The sequence below is a fragment of the Gossypium hirsutum genome, chromosome D05 (genome assembly GCF_007990345.1).
Source record: "Gossypium hirsutum isolate 1008001.06 chromosome D05, Gossypium_hirsutum_v2.1, whole genome shotgun sequence".
Taxonomy (NCBI): domain Eukaryota; kingdom Viridiplantae; phylum Streptophyta; class Magnoliopsida; order Malvales; family Malvaceae; genus Gossypium; species Gossypium hirsutum.
In genome coordinates this window covers 9,142,745-9,169,164 of record NC_053441.1, presented here as the reverse complement: position 1 = coordinate 9,169,164, position 26,420 = coordinate 9,142,745, and the positions used below count along the sequence as shown (strand labels likewise).

At 34.1% G+C, this 26,420-nt stretch overlaps 5 protein-coding genes across 6 annotated transcripts; 1 reads left to right on the top strand and 4 right to left on the bottom strand.

The window, feature by feature from the left end:
* Positions 1-1,878, bottom strand: LOC107906292 (protein CHLOROPLAST IMPORT APPARATUS 2). The gene is made up of 3 exons (XM_016833251.2): positions 1,345-1,878; positions 928-1,080; positions 1-829 (listed from the first exon to the last, which is right to left on the bottom strand). The coding sequence occupies exons 1-3, from the start codon at positions 1,804-1,806 to the stop codon at positions 803-805; spliced, it is 642 nt and encodes a 213-aa protein (XP_016688740.1). The 5' UTR covers positions 1,807-1,878; the 3' UTR covers positions 1-802.
* A 5,187-nt stretch (positions 1,879-7,065) lies between these two features.
* On the bottom strand, positions 7,066-7,890 carry LOC107903225 (LOB domain-containing protein 12). Its single transcript, XM_016829266.2, has 2 exons — positions 7,655-7,890; positions 7,066-7,482 (listed from the first exon to the last, which is right to left on the bottom strand). Exons 1-2 carry the CDS (start codon positions 7,808-7,810, stop codon positions 7,162-7,164), a joined length of 477 nt encoding a protein of 158 aa, XP_016684755.1. The 5' UTR covers positions 7,811-7,890; the 3' UTR covers positions 7,066-7,161.
* Positions 7,891-10,198: 2,308 nt separating this feature from the next.
* On the top strand, positions 10,199-13,431 carry LOC107906291 (protein FLC EXPRESSOR). The gene is made up of 4 exons (XM_016833250.2): positions 10,199-10,826; positions 11,550-11,737; positions 11,829-11,896; positions 12,127-13,431. The coding sequence occupies exons 1-4, from the start codon at positions 10,330-10,332 to the stop codon at positions 12,283-12,285; spliced, it is 912 nt and encodes a 303-aa protein (XP_016688739.2). The 5' UTR covers positions 10,199-10,329; the 3' UTR covers positions 12,286-13,431.
* On the bottom strand, positions 12,557-16,011 carry LOC107906289 (transcription initiation factor TFIID subunit 15b). Of its 2 annotated transcripts, none has more exons than XM_016833247.2 (7): positions 15,754-16,011; positions 15,508-15,601; positions 14,685-15,354; positions 14,351-14,501; positions 14,200-14,272; positions 13,496-13,701; positions 12,557-13,377 (listed from the first exon to the last, which is right to left on the bottom strand). In XM_016833247.2, the coding sequence occupies exons 1-6, from the start codon at positions 15,884-15,886 to the stop codon at positions 13,596-13,598; spliced, it is 1,227 nt and encodes a 408-aa protein (XP_016688736.2). In that variant the 5' UTR covers positions 15,887-16,011; the 3' UTR covers positions 12,557-13,377; positions 13,496-13,595. The 2 variants fall into 2 exon arrangements, with proteins under 2 accessions (XP_016688736.2, XP_016688737.2); XM_016833248.2 differs by having other exon boundaries at positions 14,214-14,272.
* Positions 16,012-20,948: 4,937 nt separating this feature from the next.
* On the bottom strand, positions 20,949-23,351 carry LOC107906287 (protein LIGHT-DEPENDENT SHORT HYPOCOTYLS 6). The gene is made up of 2 exons (XM_016833244.2): positions 21,986-23,351; positions 20,949-21,256 (listed from the first exon to the last, which is right to left on the bottom strand). The coding sequence occupies exons 1-2, from the start codon at positions 22,694-22,696 to the stop codon at positions 21,251-21,253; spliced, it is 717 nt and encodes a 238-aa protein (XP_016688733.1). The 5' UTR covers positions 22,697-23,351; the 3' UTR covers positions 20,949-21,250.
* Positions 23,352-26,420: the final 3,069 nt, after the last annotated feature.

Below are 26,420 nucleotides of genomic sequence, written 5' to 3'. Positions count from 1 at the left end.
TTGAAAGTAGGAAAGAAGATGGGAAGAATATAATATTTATATGAATCTTCTGTGGTTAATTACAACGATAAATGCTTGCTAAGATACGTAATCTTGAATCGGCAAATGATAGTCTGCAGTTTGACAAACAAGCACACTCGCTAGTTTTTGACAAAGTTAAAACAGCACAATATTTGTGGATTTTACTCCAATTATATCAATAATCAATGGCATTGGCAGTCTCCTTCCAGGCCTCTCTCTTATCAGAAAACGACAGTAGACAGACATAAAAAAAAGGGGGGGGGGATCCATAAAGAGGGAAGACCCGAGATAAAACCCATCAACCATGAGCATACAAAAGGACCACTGGCCTAGTATCCACAGGAACTTGATTTATAGTAATTCACTGACATTTGACCTTTTGTTTTCTAATATACAATGAAAACCTTTTTCCTAGGCTTTGTGCATTGTTGTTGATGATGCCATGCAGTCGCAGATGCAGCCCATCACAAAATGCCACAAATACACCATCCTTCTTCTTTGGGTGTGATTATGATTTATGATACTGAATGGCAGGGTCAATTTATGTGCATAATGGAGGTTTGGTCCACGACAGAAAGCCACCCCATTAGGAAGTGCCCACAAAGCTTGGGATGAAAAGATATTTGGTGAATCACATTTATAAATTTTGGGCGAGACTCGGAAAAGATATTTTCTTTTTTCATTGAGACAAACAAAAAAAAGGCAGATTATGCATGAAAAAGTCCACAGAGTAAAAGATATTTTATCAGATATTTGAAACAACGTTTGGGTTATCTTCTCTTTAGGAAACTCTCTTCACGAACCGGCCCTGTAGCAACCAAAAAGCAGCGGCATTCTTAATATCCAAATTTGAATGCATTGCATGTATTTTGTAATTATAATTTATAATAGAGAAAGAGGACAAACCTTGAGCCTGGGTCTTTTATCTGCATTGAGTTTGCGGACTTGATACCTTATCTTCTTGCAGAACAGTCTAGACTGACGCTTCTCTTTGTATCTTAGAACACTAGCTTCCCTTCTTGTTCTTTCTTCTAATTCCATCATTGGCACTTCTCCCATCTACACACACTTGTAATTGTTAAACTCAATTATATATATCATTATCAACACTTAGATTACTCATAATTATTCTACCATTTCTTATCCATCAAAATCCAAAATTAAAGGAAGCCCTCTGACAGAAATCTAAGCCTAGAATGCAGAATCCTCTGTTTTTCCCTTCCTAAATACATATTCAACATTGAGAAGGAAAAAAAAGAAAAGAGAGAGAGACATATTCAACAGAAACGTACAAGAATTAGCAGAGGAAAGGGGAATACTAACATAGTAGGCATTGCCATTGGTGGCGGTTGAAATGGAATAATCATCTGCCCATAGAGGACCACGATCGGACCATGCATCCAAGACATCTTGATAATTCAAGTTCAAGTTCAAAGAAACCCTTTTCTCATCATCTACTTCCCAGAAACCAAGATGCTCCGTCTTTACAGCCTGGTTATACTCTTCAAAGTATTTCCGGTCTCCCTCCTCTTCTTCACCTTCTTCTTCTTCCGCATTCTGGAACCCTGTTTCCCAGTCCATGAAGTCCCAAGTGAGATGAGCATGTACCTTATCCCCTGACAAATCTTCATTTTCAACCCCCAAAATACCTTCCAGTTCTTCAATAATATCAATCTCTCCATGTGCATAGCTTCCTTTGGTATCGTCGAATTCAGAAGCGGTACTCGCATCTGGAACTTGTTGTTCTTCCTTCTTGGGGGTCTTTAACATTGAATTGTACCCCATCTTAGTTTTGCTCTTGTCCCTCTACTCTACTTTTACCCCCTTTTTATTTATTGTGCACCCCTGTTTCAACTTAACATCTACTATTCCTTTCTCTTTTTATCCTACGTGCCACCTTATCCTCTTTCTATTGGTCCATTCCCCCTATACATTTTCCCCATTGGCTGTGGGGTTCCAGCTTGGAATAAGACAATGGGGCCTTTTGAACCTTTTTGCTTCATATCGGGACCACTTTTCTTTTAATTGTTGGAAATTGAAAATTGAAATATCAACTAATCAACTTGTCTCTCTCTCTCCAATGGAAAAAGAAGGAAAATATTTATGTTCATCATATCAAGAAGCACGTGATTAAAAGAAAGTTTATTTCCATTCCATGCTACTTATTTTTGTTCTGAAATATTTTATATACAATAATTATATCGAGTTAGATTAAAGTCAGTTCTTCATTACTTAAAAAAAGTATTTTTGACTCCAAAACTTTAAAAAAAAGCTGTGCAGAACAAGTTACTTTTGGCTGAAATTTTTAACTTTTCAGAATGTTTTTCAAAAGTAAAAGAGAAGCTAAAAATTTTAATTTTTTCCTCTCCTAAGAATATTTTTGGTGCTTAATTACTTTTTCACCTCTCCAATAACATAGTACTTTCTTTTTTTTTCTTGGTGCTTAATTACAAATGTGTTAAAATCATTAATTAAAAATAAAAAATATTTTTTAAAATACTAATTTTAAATATTTAATGGTTATATTTAAATATTTAAAATATAGTTTATATATTCTAATTAAATTTTATAAATAATTAATATTTATTATTTAAAAATATTTAAAATTTATATTTCATATATTAAAATTTTAAGAACAAGTTATAATAATTTTTTATATTCTTATTAAAATATAATAATATTAACTAATTTAAATGCATATTTGTTACTAGAGGTGCTCATGGGTCAGGCGACCCGGCCCGGCCCGATGGCCCGCCCGAAATATGGGAGGGTTTGGGTAAAAATATAGGCCCGAAATATGGGCTTGGGCAAAAAAAGAGGCCCATTTAGAAAATTGGTCGGGCCTCGAGCACCACTTTTTTGGCCCGGCCCGGCCCGACCCGATATAATAAATATATTTATTTTTTAAATTTTTTAAATTTTAAAATATTTTAAAATAATTTTTTATTATTTTTTAATTTTAAAATATTTTTAAAATACTTTTTTTAATTTTTAAAATAAATTTTTGGTATTTATTAAAAAAATAGGCCGAACCGGGCCGGGCTCGGGCTTATGATTTTTTTCCGGGTTGGGCCTGGGCAAAATTTCAGGCCCATATTTCAGGCCGAGCCAAAATTTTTTATGAGCCTGGCCCATGAGCACCTCTATTTGTTACTTGATAATAACATGTCTAAAATGGACATTTTATTTTTCAAAAGTACTTTTTGATAGCAATGCTAAGCACTCAAATTTTAAACTAAACATTTCAAAAGCACTTCTCAAAAATACTTTTCTACAGCACTTTTCAAAAACATTGCCAAACTGGCCCTAAATGTAGAGTTAAGTTTAGACAGGAGCAAGCTTCCTCAAGATATATCTTTTCGCCCACAAAACTTGAACTTCAACTTAACTTAATGAATACTAAACTTGGAAGAAGTTAAAGGCTACAAGTAGGAGTACAACAAGAGCACGTTAACGAGACTTTGTGGGTGACAGAGCAGTAATAGTAGAAAGTTTAAGGGCAGAATCGGGGAAGAAAGAGCAAGGCAAAGGCGCAGAGAGTTAATTTCAGATTGGATTCTTCAAAGTCAACGAAGTGAACGATGAAAATGCATATGCTATTTGGACTTTTTAAAGCCTATTATCGTGCTGTGGCTACCCTATTTCTCTTAATAATTCAACTAGCTAGGCATGATACCAGTTGATTGGTATGTATAGGTGAGATTCTTATTAATCAATCCCTGAAAAGGTTAACGCTCTAAGGATTCAAATAGCTAGGTTTTACCAACAAAAATGTCCCTAGGTCTGTGGCATTTCTTGCCAGTAAACAAAGAGCAATTAAGATAAATTAGTGAAGTCAATCATCAAGACAGAGACAGCTTCTAAATCTGAGTTCTGCATGCATAAATAAAGGAAAATGCTGCTTTGTTTATTTTAATTATCCATTCTCTGTTTTGCATGAATGTTGTGGTGTCACGTTGCGGATCAAATCCCTTAATAAATGCATAAAGAGTGTCTCATAGAGGTCAATCGATTAAATGAAGCTCATTTAATCCACTTGAACTGATCAGATTCGCAGAACATGTGGAGAAGCTCATTTCCTTGAAACATTGGTAGCTCAATGAAGCATTAAGGAAAATTAGGGCTACATTGATAAATATAAAAAGTAATCTTAAAAAATTTGATTTTGTAATCTTAAAGATAAACTCTAATATTGATCATCGATGTAACTCAATTTTTACTCGTTGATTTTAGGGGAGCTCAACTATAAATAAAAGTTTTTCCCCCCATTTGTAATCACTCAGTTGTAATCTTTCAAAGTAATAGGTAAACTTTCAGTGCATTTACTTAAGGGCGTATCCAGGGAGACTAGCAATCCCCAGTCCCCTAAAATAGAAAATTTTCTATTTAGGTCCTTTAAAAATTTTTAAATTTTAAATTAGTAAAGGTAAATTTGCACTTTGTCCCCCTAAAAATGATAAAAATTTGATTTCATCCTTTAAAAATTATAAAAAAATTTTACTATCGTAAAAATTACAATTTAATTTCAACTCTTCTAAAAAAAATTTCTGGCTTCGCCCCTGCATTTACTCAAACACCTTGTATGCATTGCTTTTTTGTAGCAATTTTTATTCTTCCGTTGCTCTTTCGTTTTGAGTTACTTCCGTTTTATTTTCAGTGCCTTAAAGCTGACTTACGCGGATTTGAAATCAAACAATCGCATAAAGTTGCACGAATTGCGACTAAAGTTCTAACCCCGTGACACTAGTACATAATATGTATTCAACTTTATAATATATATGGGAGAGATTCACTTACATCGACGTAAAATTTAAGTGGTTTTATATCATTTCATAACTTTTTATGTGATTAATATTTTGACAATTCGACCATTAAACTTATTAATATGTTAATACTTGTCATGCATTTAAAATTTTGAATCGATCTGATACCTCTATCATACCAATCTAAAATATTATCTATATTGATTATATGTAGTAGTTAGAAAGTTTTTTTTAACAAAATGTATAGTTAGAATTTTTTTTATAATTTATGATACAAATGATATCTATAAAATGAGTATGAGAGTTAGAATTGTTACAAGGAAAGTTTTATATGGATATAGATTCCCCCTATATATGTATAAAGTACCTTAGTATTATTATTAAATATACATACGTAAGCATTATGAGCAGTTGATAACTGTACGTAGGCTGTTTCCCTGAACCCAACTAATTCAACTGCAAAAAAACAATGCGCTAAGTTTGGTAGTATTAATTATTAAACCTGATTAGATTCATTTAACTAAGAAGGTTGAGTTTACAACAGGATGGAACTTACATTTTGGGGGCCAGTGATGAAAAGCTTTTGTTTTATAATCAAGAAAGGGAAAGTTTCCAATGTCTAAACCTTAATATTCTCTATGCCTCACATGCAGGGTTTGACCCACAAATCAGGATTATAAAATGGGTTCATATATAGTATTTAGATGCAGATGTTATCCTTTTTCCTTTTTAGGGCCAGTTCTTCATTACTTAAAAAAAAATACTTTTGATTCCAAAAGTACTTTTGAAAGAAAAGCTGTGAAGAACAAGCTGCTTTTGGCTGGAAATGAGCTGAAAAGAAGAAGCTAAAAATTTTAGCTTTTCATTTCCCAAAAGCACTTTTGGTACTTAATTACTTTTTTACCCCTCCAATAACATGGTATTTTTATTTTTTTCTTGGTGTTTAATTACAATTGTGTTAAAATCATTAATTAAAAATAAAAAAAATATTTTTTAAAATACTAATTACAAATATTTAATGGTTATATTTAAATATTTAAAATATAGTTTATATATTTTAAGTAAATTTTATAAATAATTAATATTTATTGCTTAAAAATATTTAAAATTTATATTTCATATATTAAAATATTAACAACAAGTTATAATAATTTTTTTATATTCTTACTAAAATATAATAATATTAACTAATTTAAATATTATTTAAATGCATATTTGTTACTTGATAATAACATATTTAAAATGGACATTTTATTTCTCAAAAACACTTTTTGACAGTAATGAAGAACTGGCCCGCATTTAGTAGTTCATATTTTCTTATTAGCATCTAAATTAATTTCGTCAAATTATTAATCATTTGGCAACATTTGCCAATAACACAATTCCATGTGCTAGCCGGCATGTATTTTTTGAAAATAATTATTTTAATCATTTGGCACTATTAGCTGATAACACAAAGCTGCAAGTATTTTTTAAAATAAAAAAAAACTATAAAAGTTCTAAGATTTGCAAAAATACGTAGTAATTTTCCAAAAATATGAGGTTTCTATATTTTATTCTTATGAAGTTATATAGTTATCCTCAAACTAAAAGATATAATTAGTAAAAATACACCCTCAGAATTAATCTACATAAATACACATCCTAATTCGTTTGAGTTTAATCATTATGAAAAAGAAAAAAAAAATCCTACAAGCTGTAAAATTTATATTAAATATATTTTTATAAAAATTTCATAGCATGTGTCACTAGTTGTCAATATAAAAATTAATCGCATTAATAAGATAGCTAAAAAAAGTATTGACTTAAATTTTAAATAATGAAATTTTACTATAAATATGAAATATTTGTAATAAATTATACTATTAAATATAAAATCTTGTAAACAATATTATATCTTAGAATTTTATTGAAAAAAGAATAAATTGAAGAAAAAAGTGTGAGAAATGTAAAAAATGTTTAAAGAATATCCAAAGATAAATAAAAAAGAATTGAATGTATTCGTGATAAATAAGTATCTATTTAATTATCATTTTCCATTTTTTTTGAGAAGTAATTTTTATTAAACATATTTAAAAATAAAATATTAAGTTTCAAGTGATTACTAAAAGTTTTTGATAGTTTATCAAATTTCCAAAATTCTAATTAGATAAAAAGAAATTAAGTAGGGTAGAAGTCGACCAGTGTGTGGGTTAAAATATAGAGATTAAGCCTCATAAGTCTATAATGAGGTTTTTTTCTCCCAGTTTGCTCAAATTAACAATGGAGGATGGTTCTCTTGTTTCTTGCAGGCGCCAACAAACATACATACCCAACAAATTACTTAAAATGAAAATTCATTTGAGAAAGGCAAAAATAAAATCGGAGTGAATTACAGTTAAGTCCAAATAGATTCAGTTTTGAGAGATGAGTCTTGGATTACATTGGTAGAAGAAGGGAAGTTGAGGTATTCAGGCTGAGAATCAATGTTATTGAAGTTATTAGTGGGTGCAAGGTAAGGCGGCGAAGGCAAATCTTGTTGCATCTTAATGCGAAGTAACTCAGTCTGAGCCACGGTAAGCTGCATCTGCAACTGCGAAACTTGATTTTGAAGGTAGGATATGGCCCCAACACATCCATAAACAGGATCTCTCACTCTTGCATTTGCTTCGTAAACCATGCTACTCGCAGCGTCGCCTCTCTGGTCTACAGGAAGCTCCTACAAGATTATTTCAAACAAATCAAAAGGCTTTTCTTAGTTATATGTATTTGATATTGATTATCAATGATACCTGCAAATTACCCAATTGAGATGCAATAGAAACATTTGTGCATGCTCCCAAATAAATAAATAAAAATCAAATGAGGTGTAAATGAAGAAAGGGACTAGCCTGCAACGCTTTGCTGATATTGCTAGCGCCGAAGACTTTGTGAACAATAGCAAACCTGTGAGGGTCCTGAGAAGGGAAGTAAGGGGCAAAGATGCAATCTTCGGCGCAGCGACGCCTGAGGAATTTGCAGGCTGCACATGGTGAACAACTTCTCATGACTCTTTTATCTCTAAACAGAAATAAATAACCAAAGTATCCAATCGTAGACACGAATCTTTTGTTTGACGTACAAATTATTGCTTGGGAATAGAAATTAGTGTTGGGGAGAACGGAGATTAAAATGGTTATTTATAATGGTTCAGTTGCGGTGCTCGCCTAATGTGGAATGAATGAACGAATGCACATGTCTGATTTTTCCTTATTTTACATGCATCTTTTAAACGTTGTATCCAACTGAGTATAGTAAAATATTAAGTTTTAGGTTATTTTTTGAGTTTCTTATAATTTCTATCCTGCATTAATAATTAACAATTTATTCATAATACATTTGGTAATCCACAATGGAAATTAGTGGATAAAATTTTTTAAGACAATATTCCATACATTACCAATACACCATCACTGAATAAAAATATGGCATCTCATCATTAAATAAAACAAAAAAAATAGCGGAGGATTTATAAATAAATACTAATAACTTTATTTAAACGTAATTAAATAGCAATTAATTATAAATAAATATTAAAACCTTGAAACCTAAATCATAAACCCTTAAACTCAAGATCATAAATCTAAGACTTATTAATATTTCTTTATTATAGTTACTATTAATGTTTAAATAAAATTACTAATATTTATCTATAAGTCCTCCACAAGAGCGGAACGAGGGGGACTGGCAGGGGTTCCGTCCCCCTAAAGTGTAAAATGTAATTTTTAGCTCCTTAAATTTTATATAATTTTAAGTTAATAAATAGTAAAATTACACTTTGACCCTCCAAAAATGATGAAATCTTAATTTAATCCTTTAAAAATTAGAAATATATAAGGTCTTAAAATAGTAAATTTGTATTTTAGATCTCATAAAAAATACAATTTCATTTCGGCTCCTCCTCAATTTTTTTTGACATTGCCCTTGGTCCTCCATATTTTTTGTTTAATTTAATAATGTATCATGTTATTATTCACTAATGGTGCATAAGATTTATACACTGACACTAAATAAAATATTATTCCGAAATTTTTTTTACTACCTTTTTCGATTTAGTCCTTTTTAGTTAATTAACTATCGAAACGTTAAAATTTTCTAACGAAACTTTAATACTACCTTAATGACACTCCATAAATATTTATAAAAATATTTATAGCTCGGTTTATAAAATTAAGGTCTCGATACCTCGTTTTTAAAATTAATTAATCTAATAAATATTTCTAAAGCATAATTCACTAATTCATAAGCCTTCCTAAGTTCACAATCGACTCATAAACACTATATAATAAAATTTACGAGCTCACTTGTCAGATTTAGTGGTCTCGAACCACTATTTTTCGACACCACTAAAAATCAGGATGTTACAATCCTTTATCAAACAATCTAATTGTACTCCATATTTAATTTTAAGTAATATACTAAACAACTTTTATAACCTAAAGTCAGCACTTGACTTTTTTTACTATTTATTTTTCGACACATAATTTTTTAGTTTATCAAACATAATCTTGACATATGTTCATACCCTTTTGGACTTATTTTCAGGGGTGTAGCTAGAGGGGGTAGGAAGTCGCCTTGGTACTCCCTTAACTAAAGGGCATAATATATCCCTTTTAGTTATGAAGTATTCAATTTAAGAACAAAAATTTAAACTTTGACCCCCCCAAATCTAAAATTTTATTTTGTCCCCCAGCAATAATGAATTGTTGGCTTTGTCCTGGCTTGTTTGCTTCATAAATTCTTTGAATATTGATAGTTTCACAATTTAATCCCTATTCCAAATATATGTTTTAATTTTAAGGTTCTCTGTGATTTTATATGTTGACAAATGTTTAAGAATAGAAAAAAGAGAGGTTATTTGTAGATTTTTTTTGAGAAAAAAAAAATTATTAACATGAAAAAATGGTATGGCATTGTATTTTCTTTTTATAAATTATATAATAACGATGGAACTTCAATTTTGATCTTTGTATTATGCTTAAATTTAAGATTTAATTTTTTAACTTCAACTTTTTTAATATCATTACATAAGCCAAATACCTTTTTTTTTATTAAAAATGCTAATGTGATTTTTAAGAGTTGTTAACACAATTAATTTTATTTGTTAAATTCAAGTCTACTGTAACGTCATTTTTTTTCCATAATTACCAAGTAAATAATTTTTTTTATTTCAAAATGTCAAAAGAATTTAATGGTGACAAAAAATGAACTTATTTTAAATTCAAAAAAATATTAAAATGAAAATATAAAAATTAAATCCCAAAGAATACAAATCTTAAAAGTATATTATAACCTTCAAAATTTACCATATTGATTAGTTAAAAAAAGTAACCAAATCAAAGGCTGACAAGCAGAACGAAGGAGGGAATTGGGCGGGCAAGGGATTGCTTTAAATGACCTTTATTTTGGGCCTGAAAGCCCACAAAGGGAAAATATTGAAAAAGGATAATGAATTACAAAAATGCATAAGGAAGTTTGACAGCATATTAAACAAAGAGCAACAAGGATTGTTGTATCGACGGCGAATATGGCCGGTCGTAACCACCTTACACCGCCGTCATCATTCACCCGCTCCATCACCGAACGCCACATCATTCATCAGCACGACCACCTCGAAGACCGAATCGCCATCCAACACCGCGAGATCCAAACCCTCCTCCTCGACAACCAACGCCTCGCCGCCGCCCATGTGGCTCTTAAGCAGGATCTTGCACTCGCCCAGCAAGAAACTCGTCATTTAACGGCAGCCTCTGCCAACGTAAAATCCGAGAGGGACGCGGAGGTGAGGGAGGTCTACGAGAGGTCATTGAAGATGGACGCCGAAGCGCGCGCCGTGGATGCTATGACCGCTGAGCTGGCTTGTGTACGGGCTGATGTGAAGAAGTTTATGGCGGATAACAAGGAGCTAACTGCGGAATTGGAGGCTGTTAATGATGAGCTAGCCAAGGCAAGAATGGAGGTGAAGCAAGTTCCCGTACTTATGGTGGATATGGAAGCTGTACGGAAAGAAATCCATAAAGGAAGGTAATGCTCTGCAAACTTTCTCCCTTTTGGACAAAAAGTTGATGGCTTTTCTCCGGATTTCGAATGGAAATTCGTGAATTATTGAATATAATTTCTTTTATGCTCCTAATGGAAAGAATAGTGAGGAAATTGGTTTGGTAATTACAAGATTGGGAATGCAGGGGATTGGAAAGCAAGTCATCAATTTCACGTCTACTATAAATCTATTGTAATTTGATACATGGGTCGAGAGGCTAAGTTCAAATAAAGTAAACGAACGAGTATGTTTGATTATGCACTAGTTCAAGATTGAAATCATTAGTATTAGATATACAATTGGCCCTAAAAAGTGTGTTGAGATTTGAGAGTTCTAGCTCCATTTAACCCCTATCCTATCATTACGCATGGTAACGGATGAGGATGACTAGTATTACCTCAAAATGCAGTATTTGCCTTGGAGTGGATGCTCGTATACCCATTTCCTAATTTGAATTCAACCAACTGCTGACTCCTATTTATTCCAATGAAGGTGTTTAATCTGTGTCAATGAGAACCTCCATTTAAATTTAAGCACAAGATGGCAAATAAGAACTCACTGTTGAAAGATTATATCTTCCCTACATATTAAGTAGTGGTTTTTATATATGGATGTAGTTGATGCAAGAGATAATCAACTAGTAAGTTGGTAGTAACACGCTAATCGATGTTACCTTGTGAAACTATGTTTTTGTTTGTTTGTAATAGGACTGCTATTGAACTTGAAAAGAAGACACGTGCTAGTAACCTTGAACAACGTCAAATCTTGGAGAAAAATATGGTCCTTGTGGCTCGGGAATTAGAAAAACTTCAAGCACAACGTGAACTTGCTAATGCAGAGAAGAGAGCAAGGGAAGCAGCTGCACCAACAACAGCGACAGCAACAGCCAACTCAAGTAATGATCTGTTCTCGTCTTGTTCTCTCCCAAGTATAATCTTTTACTTCCTTAGATCAATCCTTGACCTTTAATATTGTTTTGCGTTTAGTCCCCACATACAATGGAAACTATGGAAATATTGATGCCAAGTATGGAGGAAGCTATTCCATGCCTCAGGTATGTTTCGTGTATACAAATACAAAAAACCATTTCCTATTTCACATTAGACTTGCAATCGGGTACATAGGTGGAGTCGTGGAGATGGTAGACAAGATGGAATTTAAGAAAGCAACCGGACATGGATTTAATTTTATTAAAAATGTGGAAGGATGATTGATTGATTTGTACTTGTAATTTATTCGCGTTCAAGAGTCGGTAACTGAGAAATGCTTAATAATTGATTTCAGGCTGGTGTGGCATGCCCGCAATTTGTGCCTGGAGCTGGGGCGGGGACGATGCCCCCTGTTACTTTAGAGGGTCAAGGGTCTCATACACCTAATGTCAATCAAACTGGTTTACAATCCGTGTCTAATGTTCCTTTTGAAAACCAGGTTGTTCAGCTATAGCCATTTTAAACTCGTATATAAAATTCTAGTCCTGAATTTGAAAATTTTTCCCACCCAAATGGGCTTATATTTCTTTGCAACCGCAATAGGCCTGGAAAAACGCGCATTTGCCAGTGCTTTCACAACCGCAGATTGTATAATATATATAACTAGTCGTGAGATCAACTAATTCATATGTAGCATTTACAGTAATTTAAATCACCTTCTAAAATGTATGTAAATATATATAAATAATTAAGCAAAAATGAGAGGCATATATCAAATGAAATCATTGGAACAAGGAATGGGTTTAAATGAATTATCGATCAAGAAACATTCAAGGTATTTCTTTCTTAGCATCTGCTATGGTGCTGCCTATACCATATTACCATGGACGTTACAAATAATTATTAGCGCACCAGTCAGGATTGAATTTCAATTCACGTTTACTCCTTGGAAGAAAAACCGAAGGTGACGTTCAACTCCCAGCCACAATAAGATCATAAAGAAACAAAGCTCTTGAAACTCGCCACCCACTGTTCTGCAACTTTCTTCTCATACTTGAGGAAAGTGACAGCAGCCACGCCATGCATAAATTCATCATCATCAAATGCCGACAACTTACCGTGCCCAACCAACTATTTATTTAGTTAAAAAAAAATAACACAACACACACCAACATACAATTGCATTCAGCATATAAAACTACTATCATTTTTACTACAATTCAAGGCCGAAACAGATACCTATTAGCCAACATTAAAGAATTGTGAACAGTATGGATATGGAGCCATACAAGGATCAGAATCGAAATTGAATTTTCTTAACTACTTGGAGACTCACTAATGGAATCTAGTTCTATGATGGGAGGCTAAATCCTATCGTCTTTAATAGCAAGCACATTTTTCAATCTAAACTCTAAGGGTACCCATGCATGCATATAATTCACAAGATCGTTCCACCACATTAAACGATGAGCAACAAAATTAAGTCCCCCGCCAAGGGGTTGTTCCCAAATAAAAGAGTATAAGTTTGTGATTTGAAAGAGCAGCACCCACCTGAAATTATCAACCTACCTTGGTAGCAAGCAATTTGAAGTTGATCCACTTGCGTCTATAAAAAGATTCACATATCTAATCAATCCAACGCTTAGCATACCCCCCCCCCCAAGCTAATAGAAGATAAAGGAGGAAGGACAAAAGGGTATTGCCCAAATAAGTGAACAACCTACCTCTCGGTCTCCTGTTCAAGAATAACCCAGTGAATGGAACACAACTACATCCCTCAGTTCCTAATCCTTAGTACATAAAATAGTTGAAGCTGAATATCCCTCAGTATGGGCGTGAACGGTTTCCACCATAGTGATGTCTATCTGGCCCAGATCCTCCACCTCTGTAATTATCCCTGCGCCTGTCCCCATAGCCACCTTTCCTGCCTCTGATACATAACAACATTCAATAATGCAGTTTCAATCAAAACAATTTAGTTAAGCCAAGAACAATTTCACTATGAAAAAAAAAAAAAAGTGAAGATAAGTTTGGTGATCTTTCTATTGTTTACTCCACAGTGACAAAGAAATAAGGGATCATTTGAGAACATATACTATCACATGCAAACCATACAGTAGTTGTTAAGGAAAGCTGTTAACAGTAGATAAAGGTGATCATTTGAGAATTTGGTTTCAAAAGTAAATTTAAAAAAGCAAAGCCTAAAAGAAGGAACTCAACATGGCAAAATACAATACAATAGAATGAGAAAAATGCTAGCTAAGCATCATAAGTTAATAAACTGCATGTTGAAACAAATCATCTAAATCAAATATATACATATGAACTGAAGAAAAGGCCAAGGGGACATCTGAATTACTTCCTGTCAGGAAAGTGCATCTAAATGGAACATGTTATAAGTAAGTTCATCTAAGGGTTAAAATGATACACATGATCATATACTTTAGGTGCAGTCTTCTCTGCCATAGCCACATTAATTGTATAGCCTCTCATGACATGATCTGAGAGAAAAAATTCCACAAGGGTGAGGACAAACATTGAAGGTGAAAAACTAAATGAAGAGAAGTTCAGCTGCATACTGTTAGAGAAACTGCCAGCAGAGAGTGCTGCTTGAGGATCTTCATATGTCAAAACTGCATCACCTTTCTGGTTTCCTTTCTCATCCTCGTATATTTTAATATTCCATGGCCACTGATCTTTATAGCCGCGCTTCTGTTTAATTCTTCCTACCTAAACAAGAAGAGACTCCATCAAAACATGGAACCAGAGAATAAAACAAATATCAAAAGAACAATTACATTAAACAAACATGATACCAGCTCCGGAAATTAAAAAAAAAAAAACAATACGAAGTAGATGACATAATACCCATCAGACAACACATTGATTTAAAATATAAGAAATGACCATTACTTGTCCAATGCCGCCAAAAAGGTCCCTTAATTCTTCAATAGTAATATCGGTCGGCAAATTTGATATGTAGATTCTTGTGTTGTCACAAGAATCCCCACAGGTGTCATCACACTGCTTGATCTTAAATGGTGCATCGGCCGAATGACCTCCATAACCACCTCCCTGATGACAAGGACCACCAGGCCCATACCCACTGTCATATCCACTAGCATGACCACCCCGGCCACCACTTCTCACATCACTCAAACCCTCGCCACCATAACCACCTGCAGGGCCACCATAAGATGGTGGGTATGATGTGGGTCCACCAGTATAGCTTGCAGGAGGAGGAACTGCATCCATTCCATAATTTGTATTCCCATCATATGCATTAGGAGCAGGTGGATAATTTCCACTAGCACTGCCACTATAAGCACTGGGTGATGGAGGAGGAACATGACCATACCCACCACTTCTATTATCATAATTTCCACCTCTGCCTGCATAGTTGTTATTCCTCCCACTATCATATCCACCTCTAGCCCCATCTCCTCTACCTCCACGGTTACCACCATATCCCCCAGTGCTACCTCTGTTATAACCATTACTACCACGATCACCAGAACCCACAGGTGAGGATGCACCGCATTTGTTACACTCAACTCTTCTTGTAAAGTTCAAATTCCCACAACTTCATAGACATACCAGTTTAAATTTCACAAATCCAGGCAACTAATAGTAACATTGAAATATCAACAAACTAAAATTTAGCTGTTTAAGACAAACCGTACAAGTACCCTGCCTCCTCAACTAAAAATCAAAAGCAGAGAACAGATAAATTTACCTGGGATTCGGGCAAAGCCAACCACCGTCTCTGCCTCCTCCACCACGGCCACCACCTCTTCCACTGTCTCCTCCTTGATAACCTCCAGCACCTCCTGTATAATCCGTGTACATTGTATTGAAAATAAGAACGGTGAAAACCGGATCGATCTTGTATGACCCGACAAGACAAGTGCTAGAAAATTAGGGTTAACAACACTAACCCATAAATCAACAGAATAAAATTAATAAGCACAAAGAAATTTACCGCGATTTTTAGAACTAGGACCGTATCCCCCACCTCCTCCTCGGCCGCCAACATAACCGCTATTTCCACCACCACCACCACCACCACCACCACCGTAAGGATGGGCAACTTGACCTCCGTCCTGACCGTACATAAATCCTTTAAAGATGTAAGTAGGCTTTTTGGTATTCTTAATCTTATCCCTCACGGAGCGAAACAGAACTACGGTGCAATGATATGTAGTGTGTGTGAAGTGAAAAATATATAAATAAAGGTCGTTTTCCATTTAATTCTTCCACCGCAGGCATATAAAATAATACAATTGCATCAACTGTTTAGTTTGAAGCCCAAGGCATTGCTTTTGGGGCTTTAGGTTTGGGTATTTCTTGAAATAAAATACGGACCTCATGCTATTTGGGCTACCCCAGGCCAAGACCCAAGCCCAGGACATCCCACATGTATCCTCGATTCTCAAGTGCCTACATGCAGGGTAGCAAATCAAATAAGATGAATAGTGGGGTCTTAAGTTAATCCTTGACTAAACCTTAAAAATTTTAATGTCATAATACCTTTTAAATTCTCCCAATCATTGCCTTACTACAATAATTCTTACTAAGAAAAATATCCATATCGTCATAATTTCACCTAAAAAATAATGAGTTACCTCTACAGCACGGGTGGAATCCCATGTCAAAGGACTACGTCTACATTTGAAAGGAGATAAAAAAAAAAAAGCGAGCAAAAGCATATTATACCTACATACATTACATTACATTACATTACATATATAGTGATGATGAATGCACCTTTGCGTTTGTTAGAGAAATCTACACCCAAGATATGCTGTCGGCGACCTTAACAAGAAGTTTTTCAAAGCAGGAAAGGACCCACTCCACTCCACCCCCGTTTTCATCTCATTTCTACTTCCTTTTTTCTTTAATTTTTTCAGTCTATCTTGGACTTTCGCTTTATTGCTTGTATTTCTCTCTCTCTCTCTCGCCAATTATTATGGGTCCAGTCATCATCATCCCTTCCCCTTTTCTTTTCTTTTAGAATTAATATATCTTTCTTATTTCTTATATGATTTTTTCATTTAAAAAATACAATATGATTTATCATTGTATCTAATATTTATTAATATTATACATTTATGTTAAATGAATTTTTACAGTATCTAATATTTGCTTACGAAAAAAAAAGCCATTGACATGCATGCTGACAAATTTCTTTGGATCCTAACTATCAATCATCACTTTGATAGGCTTAAATTCTCTTCTTGTGTGTTATTAAATAGTCTTTTTGTATCGTAATTTTTACCGCTAAACGGTCATAATAGATAAAAGGTAAAAAGTCTGCCAACTCCTTAGTCCTTATAGTATAATCAATGCAAGTAGATAATAAAAACTTTACAAGATTATGATGGTCAGGCGGAAAAAAAATTTAGATATCAAGATGAAAATTTAATATTAATTAAGTGTCAATTTGTAGGTTAGGTATAAATTATTATTTTTTACTATTTTCATGTAAAGTTAACACATTATATTTATCACAAGAGAAATTTATTTGGTACAAATTGTTTCAGTTAGTCCTCCCGTTGAGATTCAACTTCAAATTCATCGCCACATTTTGACAAAATTAGTGAAAAAAGGTTGATTTTGAAAAGATAAATTAAAAATAGACCAATTATTCGATTAATTAGAGAAATAGTTCGTTTTTGCTGAGTTAAAATCTATCGTGACAAAAGAACACCCTGTAAGTGACACTTTTATCATATGGTAAGTGTACGATTAAACTCGAAGATGTGGTGTTACAACTCGATTTTTCAATGGATGGATCAGCTCAACAAGTTTAGTGGTGGTTGGATAAGAATCATATGGTTAGAAGAAAATTTCAAGCACTTCAATAAACATTCTATTGAGTTGGAAAGGCAGCAATTCGCATGAACATATATACCGAGGTTGATTAGGTTCTTCTAATGCTAAATAAATCTTGAACAGATGGCAATTTGATGTGGCTCCTACATTTAATTGACTTAAAAACAACTAACATCAATGCTCTTCTCATCAATATGCAAATTTTCTCCATAAAGTCTATTTAAACTCTGAAAAACTTTACTACCGGATATGGATTTAAAAAATGCTCCTATATAACAAGCCTCTACTACCAGACATAAAACACATTTAGAAATGTTAGGAAAATAATTCAAACATTTTCTTTTGACAAATAAAATCTGACATAACTTCACAGATTTTAGAAATACTTCCTGTTGAAAATGTGTTACTGAAAAGTTATGCCCAAGATTCTCGAAATAATTGAAAAATACAACCTTTTAAAATCATCATATTCATCTAAAACTTATTCATGTGTCAATCCAACTATCCGAATTTAAAAAAATTTAAAAGTTAAATGTTTAAGATTAAAAAAAAATGCTATAATGCACACTTTCAACTCCATAGTTATCTCATAAAAATCGGCCTACTCCATTAAATAATAACAGAAACCAGACTTAATCTTCAATTTTTCTTTTTCCAAAATCGGTATTACCACTAACTTTGTCCCACTTTTTAGTTTTGTGTAGCTAAATGGTTTAGTTTCTTCTGCTCAATCTAGTTTTTCCTGCTTTTTTCCCTTATAAATAAAAAAAAATAAAGAAAAAGAAAGCAAGAGCGCTTTCCCACTAAAATAAAAAAAAAAATTATTTAGATTATTTTAAAATTTTAAATTAATAAAAGTAAAATTGTTCATTTAAACCCTTAAAAATAATAAAAAATTAATTTAACCCTTTAAAAATTATAAAGATATAGACTATTAAAATAATAATATTATATTTTTATTATCGTAAAAATTATAATTTAATTTCAATCTCTTAAAATGAAATTTTAGCTTGGCCCTAAAAGAAAGGAAAAAGAACATAAAAATCGCATGGGGCAGTTTCTTCATACTTAAAAACGAACTAAGTAGAGCATTATATTGTTTGTAATGGCTGCATCAGAGAGAGTGAGGTCCATGACATAAAAATAGTATGCAAGCATGCCATTAATCCTGCAGGTGTATGCTGAAACTCAATATATATCTAATAGCTATAATAAAAATTAATTAAAGAGTAACATTATGTTTTTGAATATATTTGAAAAAATCCTTAATATATAATATGTATTTACAAATTCCATGTGCTAGAATCTAAATGGTTTACTCCTTTCAAATGAACAAGCATGTGATTCTGATGTACTATAAGAGGTAGAAAACAAATTTAAATTAACATATATTATTATACAAGACAGAAACAAAAATGACAAGAATTATTTAAATGACCACCTCGATTGGCAACTGAAATTTCACCAGTATTCTATTTATTTTAATTTAACAACATGCCAGCATCATGTACGTGTATTATTACTTAGTTAATGGATTATACCTTTTCTCAAGGTTGCTCCATCCATTTGGTGCCGACCAAGTGCCCAGTCAACTTTATCCGAGTGGCACTTGGATGTTTCACATGCATGCTTTTTCATGCCTTTATTACTCCATTACTTTGATTTCTTACATGCTTCGCTTCAAAGCATGTCAATTGCACCATATCTGGAACTCGACAAACTTATTTAACTGGAAGACAAATTATCGCTGTCCCGAAACATTACCGTGTAACTTGTGTACAAAAACCCAGGCAAGGTTTTCAGGCCCTCTACTGTATCCCAATGCTACAGAGATGATCTGCGACGAACACACTCTCCTAGTTAGATCGCCAAACCAAAGACATGAATTGAAGAGCCGGTAACAGCAAACTGCAAAGCGCAGGAAGGGGTTCGTTGAGGCCCTCTCGAAATTTGGTCTGTCAGCTAAATCGTGATCAAGCCATTGGCATTAACCCCCTCCCCCCACCATGTGTTAAGGTGTTGTCCGTTCAATTTTGCGCATATAAAACGGGGCATTCGGTTCCTTCTTTGGATGCAAATGGTGAGCCATAAAATAAATTAATTATGTATATTCCTTTCAATGATTCATTCCTCAATAATAACACTTGGCGGTGGCGGTAGACAAGACTAGTCGAGGCAGGTGCCTCTAGACAACCCCACGGCCCACCCACTTTCTCTCTTAAAATTAAATCAAGGACCCTAGGACGTTGGCCCCAACCAAACTAACTATGAAAAACCCTTAGTAGCGGCAACTGAAATAAGTACTTTAGCAGAGCCATGAAGGGCTTTCCCTTTCAAACAATGAACTCAGTGACATTGCCCTTTTAGCACTTTAACTCAGAAAACTCCTACCCCACTTGGTACCCTAGTAACATGTAAGATACATAACCACAAAGGGATTTAATTGGACGTGTTTTCCAAATTCTTGGTTCAGTATATTATGTAAATCATAAGAATTTGAATTAGTTAGGAGGACGGAGCGGAGGCTAGGAGAAGAAGAAGAAAGAGGAGGCATTTAGATGATTAGATTTAAAGACAAAAGGGATCTACTAGCTTCCTTTTTGACTTCATATGTGGAACCAATAGGGTACTTAAAGTTAATACAGAAACTTATTTTGTTTAAAAAAAAAAAAGAGAGATTTACTATATACAAAATAATACTACAAATAAATAGCTTAAGCCATGGAAAGAAAGAAATTAGAAAGTTCCCTTCAATTATTTGAAGAGGGAGGGATCAAAATGGTTGATGAAAAGAAGAAAAAGGAAAAGAGCCAAAAAGAAAAAGGATGAACAAGAACCAAAAACAAATCAACAATAGAATTCAATTTGAAATAAAGATATGATGATGAGAAAAGGGCAATAAATGTAGCAATAATCTAATTGGATAAGATGGAGTCCAGAAATGGGGTTTATGTTGGAGAGTGACTGGTGGGTCTGTCTAGGTTATTATAGCAAAGCAGAATATTATACAAATTGGGTGTGAAATCAGATATAATTAATAATAAGATGATATATGGTTAAGCAACGCAATAGGGTGGAAGAAAGAAAAAATGGTTGGCTAGAGGTCCTTTCACACTGAGCCTGAGTGGTGGTTACCCAAATAAAATAATAAGGGCAGCAATCACTAGGATTATTTTAAATATTCATTGATGCTTTCAGCCATATATCTTTTTGTTGTTGTTATCACAGAAAGAAATGTTGTTTTCATAGGCATCAGAGAGAGAGAGAGAGAACCAGAATGTGAGAAATCGAGCTTGAGAGGACCCGAGAGAAAAACGGGTAAATCAAGAGAAAAAGAAAACAGAACTCAATGCCCACCCAAATTCTTAGATCAAGATATAAAGGCTCCAGCACCTGACACTGAAACTGAAAGTGCAAAGATGTAAATATTTCAGTGAGGAGCACGTGTGGTTTATATGTTACATTTACAACAGCACTGAAATAGGCCTTTGAGCTGGGGCTGGGCTAAGTAGAAATATTTTTGTAGCAAAAGCCTACAAGTGTTTGTGTTGTGAGTGTTACCTTCCTTCCCAACAACCCTCCTCTTCTTGCTTCCACTCTCCCGTCCCCGCACTTTGAAGTTTGCCTTTTGCTACAATCCAATCTTAGCCCTACACTCGTGGTAAACCCAAACAATAAAAACATGCCCAATTATTATTTTTTTAGTTAAAAAAAAAGATACGCAATTGTTGAAGATTTAATGGTGGATTCCTTCTACATTGTGTAATGTATGGCCATAATGGGAAGGGAGAAGAATAAACCAATTCTTTTTCCTTTCAAAAATATAGATTTCTTCTATGTATTGAATTCCATACAAATGCATGCAAGTAGTTGGAGCTTACTAGGAGGCATGGTAGGAATGCAAAGTTACCCATTTGCTTCATGTTGAGAGAGAAGATAGATAGATACACAGACAAAAATATAATAAAAAAGGCCTTTTCTTTTCTTTTCTTTTTCAAGGCTACTTGCAGTTCTTCCTAAATTCAACCCATCAAAACCGCTCAGACGAAACATACCAAATGGATTAGAACTTCATGTGTTGTATTTCACCTTTCATATGTATGCTTTTGTAACTAGTTGCAGAAGTAGTAAAGTTCATGCACAACAAGAAATTAAAGAAGATAAAAAGTCTTACCAAACAGGGAAATAAAATATGAGAGTATCGTTTGCAAGAGATTGAAAACTCGATTTTCAACTAAATTTGGTTCATGGGATATCAATCCAATATTCAGAGAGAACCACCAGATATATACCTCATAATCATATATATAAAAGAGCTATTAAAAGAAGAAAAGGAAAAGAATAAAATCAGTAAAACGTAAATAAAAAAAAAACTATACGTTAGTTGTGGTAGCAGTAGCAGCAGCGGTGGTGGCAGTAGCAACATTAGCAGCAGTTCCACCGGCAATATAATCTCCGCCACCTCCGCTACCCCCACCACCATCAATAGATTGAGTGGCAGCCACCGAGAAATTGACCCCAACAGCAGTAGTGTTGACTGTAGACCTTTTTCGCTTCTTCTTCTCGTAAGGAATCCCTCTAGCTTTAGCCTGCCCTTCTCTCACCTCCCTCAAATAAATCCTCACAGCCCTCGCGGCAAAAGGATTTGATTCTGGACGTCCACCGTTTTCTTCATAAGCAGCTCTAAGCCGTCCGATCAGCGCGTCGAGGCTACCCCATGCTTGCTTGAGTGGGCAAGAGCAAGGAGCAGGTGGGTTTGGATGTCCGAAATAAGGACAACCCGTTATGTGAACCTTAGTTTTGCCAAACTGGTCAAGGTATTTCAAGAACTCAATGACGTGGGCACCACTGCAACGAGCTAGTGTTAATGGGGGCTTATGGTTCTTCAAGTACTGCAAGAAAGTGTTCCAGTCTCGACGCTTTTGTGACTCGTAGCGACTCGGTGGAGCTGGGGAAGAAGACGACTCACCAGCTCCACCTTGTTGTGGAACCGTGGGCGGCGTTGCTGAAGCTGTAACTACAGCAGATGATGGACCCTCGTTGACGCTATTCGGATCGGTTGCAGCACCCCCTACAGAAGCAGAATCCATTAACAAAACAAAAATGAAAACAAGGGTTGGTGTTTTGGTTATCTCTGTGGGATTTTCTTTTTTCAACTTGGACTTTGTTTTTGTCTGGATTTCAAGTGCCGGAGAGTAGAACCAAGGCCGAAGGGAGGGCTCTGCCTAAACTATCTAAATTCTAAGCTATCTAAATCTTTCATTAACAGATTACAATCTCTTTGTAGCCATGGCTTGTGTTTGATCAGGTAAACAGTAATAGTACTACGGTGGAAGGTGTTTAGGGTTCATCCCAAGAACTGCTGGCTCTCTTCCCCGTCCCCGGCCCTGTGAATCTTTTCACGGAAAAGATTTGCTTCTGTTTTCCTTTATTTGTGATCGTCAGAGTCGATAATAGAAGATTTTGAAGGAAGAAAAAGAACCAAAAAGACAAAGGAAAACCAAAATCAAATGGATGATGGGACGTCCAAATACAAGAAATCACACTAGGAAAAAAATGGGGGGGGGGAGTCTATTGTATTCTACTGTAGATAAAGAATTGGATTGAGAAATCTAATGTTGAGTAGAGTATTATTTGGTTTCATACAGAGAAAATGGGAATATATGATATATCACTGTGGTGGCCCGGCACTCAATGATTCACTATTCACACAATTCACTTCCCCGGGCGGCCCCGCCACTCTCCTTTTTATTCATCATGGGAATGAGATTTATTTTAGACGTTCATACCATCATATGATACAAATAAATAATATATTATACGGAAAGTTGAATTTATCAACCTAAATATTATATAGTTAAAAATGTGTAACGTCGGTAATGGGGAAAAAGGGTTAATATGAATGCCAATTCCACGATACCTGACTCTACTCGTCCGTACAAACAAAACAAAAGGGATAGCGTGTGAAGCACGAGGGGGGGTTTGAGAGTGCGCGATGGTCGGGGTGCAGTTAATAGGTTCCCGCTGTGCGCTCACAGTTGCCGGTTTAAGGTGGCTGCTTGTTTTTTTCCACATGCTACTAGTGTAGTGCATCTGTTCTCCCTCAAAACTTTTATTTCTGAATTGCCACGTAGCTCACATATTTTACTCACAATCTGCATCTCTATCCCCTTAACTTTGTATTACACACATTTACCAGTGTATTAAAATATATTTATAAAATTACGAATATCAATGAGTTTGATTTCGGAGAAGGATCAAATAGTGAATTTGAGAAGTTAGTAATTCCGGTTCACAAACACAAGCACCATTAACATCCTTGTCTGAGCCTAGTTCCATTTTGCCCCGGCCCACTTACATATGAGTTTACAACTTTAACAACATCGAATTTCAACCGTGTAACAATGTTCAACTACTTACTGAAAACTAGTCTTGAGATGCTTTACAATAATTTGACTTAAAACAATAGCATTTTCAGATATATTAAAAGATTTGTCTGACTGACTTACGTCATTCATTTTTGTTACAAAATGTTCCAAATTCAAAATTTTAAAACCCTGAATGAATAATTGCACATCTAGTCTAGGCTGTCTCAGCTAGAGTAGAGGCATTAAAATAAACGTTGGCCGCAAGTATGAAAAACCCATTAAACAAAAGAGGTCTGGAGCATACCATATCAGGAAAGTTTGCATTGTATAATATTCCAATAAATGTCCTTTCTTTGATTGACAGATTTGACTTGATGAAATGATGACCGTAAAAAAGGTAATAGTTAATTAGATATCTGATTACTACTTAACATGGGTGGGTTTTAAGGTAAGCAGTGCATTTATCTTTATTTTTTATTTAATGTTATATAATTATTACAATATCTAATTCTCCTCTCACTGTTTTTTTATGCCAAATATAAATAAATACGGTCATTTTATCAAAAAAAATCTTTTTTTTTTAATTTATCGAAATGGGTCACATTTTTAATTATTTATAGGAATGGGTCATTTCCGCGAAATCGCTGTCACATCAGCGCGATGTCAAGGTACTTGCCAGGAAATCGTGTCCACGTCAGCGCGATTTGTTTACGGGGACACAAATCGCGCCTACGAGGACGCGATTTGCTGACGTGGCATAAACAATTTATGTTTTTTAGCTTGAAAAACTTTGAAAGGCCATAACTTTTAGCTCGGTTGTCCGATTGTGACGATTTTTTTTATTTCGAATAACTTTTCGAGATATACGCGCTGACAAACTGCTTAGATATGAATAGGGACTAATTTGTAAAGTATAATTTGTTAGTTACGAGTATAGGGACTAAAGTGTAATTATTTCAAAATTAGCATGAAATTTTTGTATTTAAGAATATTTGAATGTTATGGAAGGATGAAATTAAATTTGAATTGAAAAACGAATCTTAGATTTGAAAATATGACTATTTAGGTTTTAGGGACTAAATTGAATAAAATGGAAAATTTTAGGGAACTTCTCAAAAGTGGAATGAGCTGACTTATACCTATAACAGGATGATATAAGACAATTCTGTAAAAAAAGATCCGGTGTTTACTTCAAATAAGTAAGGAAAATAATGATTTGAATGTTTCAAAATTCAATTTTAAACCGAAAAAATCAAAAGTTATGGGCAAAAAAGGATCTTTTTCGACGAAAACTGCGGCAAACCGCCTTTGGAGTTTGTCAGCGCGTAGATCTCGAAAAGTTATTCGAAATAAAAAAAATCGTCTCAATCGGACAACCGAGTGAAAAATTATGGCCTTTCAAAGTTTTCCAAGCTTAAAAACACAAATTGTTCATCCACGTCAACAAATCGCGTCCTCGTAGGCGCGATTTGTGTCCACGTAAGCAAATCACGCTGACGTGGACGCGATTTCGCGGAAAATGACCCATTTCGGTAAATAATCAAAAAATCGACCCATTTCGATAAATTTTGAAAAAATGGCTTTTTTTGGTCATTTGCCCAATAAATACATCATTTATTTAAATTCACCTTTAATTTAATTTTAATTTATTATTTATTTAAAAATTATTTCTCATATTCATCTGTTAAATAAGAAATTATGATAACGTGAGTAAAGTAGGATAAAATTTTTGTCTGATTCTAGAATTAAAAAAAATTCAATATTCTGAATAGAAAAACATTAAAGTGTCTCCTACTAATACTCGATTGTATTGACCAAGGTTAAATATAGAGATATTTAGTTTGCGACATAAATATAGCAAATCGGTAAATGTAAATATCAAGAGATATGTATTCGTGAAGGCCACGGCGACTGGGCTATAATATTCCCCTCCTAACGTTTGTACTTTTGGGAGCAGCAATGCTGAGAAAGAAACCCTTCATTGGAATGGGTGGGATATACACATTTCTTGTTTTTCCTTTTGGATTATTGGATTTCTACATTTTTAAGACAAGGTGGGTCCAATTAATAATGTTTCATTTTTTTACTGTTCTGGAGAAATGGTAGTTTTGTCTTGCTTCCCTTTGCGCAAGTTATGGACAAAATTGACCCACAATATAAACCTTGGGTCCAAAGGAAAGAGATAATTATAAAGGAATAAGACTATGAATGGCAGGTTTTTCATCCTGTGATGTGAATAAACTGTTTACAATACAGACATTTTACAACATTCTTTTGAAATAATTTGGGGGATGTGTGCACATTTCATTTCTGAAAATTACTGATGAGTTAAGGGGAAAAACATGATTCAGCAATATGAATTAATACAGGTTAGTCACAAATCAACTTCACAATAGTAATTTAAAACATGAGGTTATTTTTCTTGTCATGTATATATTTTTTAAAA